Raw genomic sequence first — 2,648 nt, 5'->3', positions numbered from 1 at the left:
AGTGTTAGACAAGTAAATATATAAAAATCATGTAGCCTGTATATAAATTTTACCCTAACAAATAAAAAATAAACTTGTCTACAACCGATCTATGGGATAATATCGGCCTAGATCACATCACGTTATCGTTAGTATGAAACCGAGACGTGACTTCGAGTAATGGATGTATTACAAGACATGAAATCAGCTGAATAATGTAAATGCCTTCTCTTCAACCAAAAACTCTGTTAACAAATGTGTTGCAACAACAAAATCTCTCAACAGAACAGAGCAAAGCTTCATTGTTTCATCATATACTTGATCGCACTATTCTTATAAACTTCTCTTCATCAATTTCTCTTCATCAATCCGCTCCCTCCCTCCCTCACTCTCCCGTATTCCATACTAGACATCCTTCCTCTCTCCGAATTCTATACGGCCTATAATTCTTCATCGCCTTCCCCATCAAAGCCATCCCTCCAATGCTTGCAGACATCTTCCCTTCAAATTTTTCAAGCGCCGCACTAGACTTTTCGGGCAAAAGCGTCAGCGGAACACTCGGCATTGATGCGGTCGAGGACGATTCATCGCCACTATGGCGCCACCTCCTCATCCACAACTGTACACATTCGTCTGAATCGCCGTTATGCAAAACATTTGCTGACGATGTTATGGATTTCACGCATTTTTCTTGTGAAGCATGGCGTAATGGATTATAGTTTTGTATGGTGGGAGTTTGCTGTATTTCGTTGGAGGAATCATCGCCCCGTCTGAACCTCTTCGTACAAGGAGCAGTCTTGGAATGGTTATCCTGGAGACGCTTGATCCATCTGCTGCATGTTTCTGATCCTGATGTGTGATTTGGTAGAGGATTGGAGCTGGAGGCATCTGATGCCCTAACTTGTGAAGCTATATGATGATCTGCAGCCAAACTTTCTGTGCTAGAAACACTTGCTTTTCTATGTCTTGCATCAGTTGCTTCATGTGTAGAAGCAGCGTGTTCTGCTTCTCTCTTCTCAGCCATTCCAGTCTCCACTTTTGTGGTCGAAACATCCCCAGAAGAAGCAAATACAGGATTCGGATTTCTCAGATTTGAAGATGTAATGCCCTGTCAAGCCATGATTCCAATCAGATGCAGTGGCGACTTCATCAAATCAAACAAAGGTGAGTTTTTTACAAGTCACAAAGGAATTGAATATTACACTTGAGATTTGAACACTGACATAAGTTTATAAGCCTTGGATTATAAGTATGTGTTAACAGTTCAGAGTTATAAAAACTGAATCTAGAAAGTAGCACATACTTATTATCAAAATTGACGATAAAACTTTAACCCTTATATTTCATTTTATCAAATTCTCAAAGGTTTTAAATGGATCAGTTCAGTAGTTCCAGATAACTCCTCGGTGCCAGTTTTGTAAATAGCAATGTTTCAAGTGTTTTGTATGTAATTAAACCTTTTAAAAATAGTCAAAATATTGGCAATGAAGACAAAAAAGTGTTTCAATGCTTTTGCCTTTATTCACCAACATTATAAGAGTTAACTTGTTACATTTGTTTTCATTACACAAAGTTTTCCCTATACCACAAACACATCTCAGTTTCATTGCAAGCATAATTAATGTAAGCCTCTTGAATTTTAGCAAAATTAAACTAATGAAATTTAAAAAAAAAGGCAATGCAAGCTGCTGCAACATAATGCGCTTCTGAATTGAATATTACATTTGTTTTCAAATTGGATCCACAACTCCCACCTTTAATAATTGGAATATAAATTTTAAGCAATTGATGCAATTCATGATGTAATTAGATCTATAACAAAGCAATGATTCTATTGAAACATCTATAAATCACGTTTGGCTATAGAGGCAACTAAGCAATAAACATGTTTAAACTACAGAGAATTTTTTAACTATGATTTATAGAAATTACATACCTTTTGTGACCTGGAAAAAGATTCTCCTGCAAAAAACCAATCTTGGAATTAAGAAGCAGCAAAGTCTTAAAAATAAATAATCAGTGCAAAAATCATTCGTTGAACTAAGAAAACATGCTGAAGTTTTAAGCATTATGCATGCTGTCGAGCCTAAAACTGGATGGAACTGCTTTGTGTCAAGCCGCGAAAATCAAAAGTCAACACAAAAACAAATCCAACACATACCCGGTAGAGAACTTGACCTATGACTGGGATGGCTGTAAACTGTATCAGTATTAGTAAGAAACTCGTTATGTTCCGCAATAAGATGAGCGTCATTATCATCACAATCATTCATATCTTCATCACTTACAAATTTTTGCAAGGGTGCCGTGCTCTTCTTTTTCTTTCCACAATTTTGTTTGGTTGGAAGGGTGGATAAAGTACTTGCATTAACTTGGGTGAAAGTAGAGTCTCCCTTGGTCTGTTTTCTGAGACACTGATACTTTTCCACCTTATCTGCAACCAGTAAATACTTTACTGTACTAGAGAACTTCTGACATCTTTCTCCATAATCCACAGACTTCAAAATTTGGCAAGATTCAGGTAGACTCATATCATGTTTTGAGCAATTAGGCATGGGAGAATCACCTTTTACTTCTGAAACATGCCTTTCAGGTGAAAAAGAGTATGGAAAATCAGCTGGACTGGACTGTCTGAGCAAATGGGTGGATCCTCCCTTTAGACTTGTCCA

At 37.2% G+C, this 2,648-nt stretch overlaps 1 protein-coding gene across 1 annotated transcript; it reads right to left on the bottom strand.

The window, feature by feature from the left end:
* Window positions 1-132: 132 nt before the first annotated feature.
* LOC110037782 lies at window positions 133-2,620 on the bottom strand. The gene is made up of 3 exons (XM_020742487.1): window positions 2,141-2,620; window positions 1,916-1,941; window positions 133-1,087 (listed from the first exon to the last, which is right to left on the bottom strand). Exons 1-3 carry the CDS (start codon window positions 2,532-2,534, stop codon window positions 365-367), a joined length of 1,143 nt encoding a protein of 380 aa, XP_020598146.1. The 5' UTR covers window positions 2,535-2,620; the 3' UTR covers window positions 133-364.
* Window positions 2,621-2,648: the final 28 nt, after the last annotated feature.

This window comes from Phalaenopsis equestris, unplaced genomic scaffold (assembly GCF_001263595.1).
Source record: "Phalaenopsis equestris unplaced genomic scaffold, ASM126359v1 Scaffold224964, whole genome shotgun sequence".
In the NCBI taxonomy this organism is placed as follows: domain Eukaryota; kingdom Viridiplantae; phylum Streptophyta; class Magnoliopsida; order Asparagales; family Orchidaceae; genus Phalaenopsis; species Phalaenopsis equestris.
This window is presented reverse-complemented; position numbering and strand designations above follow the sequence as displayed.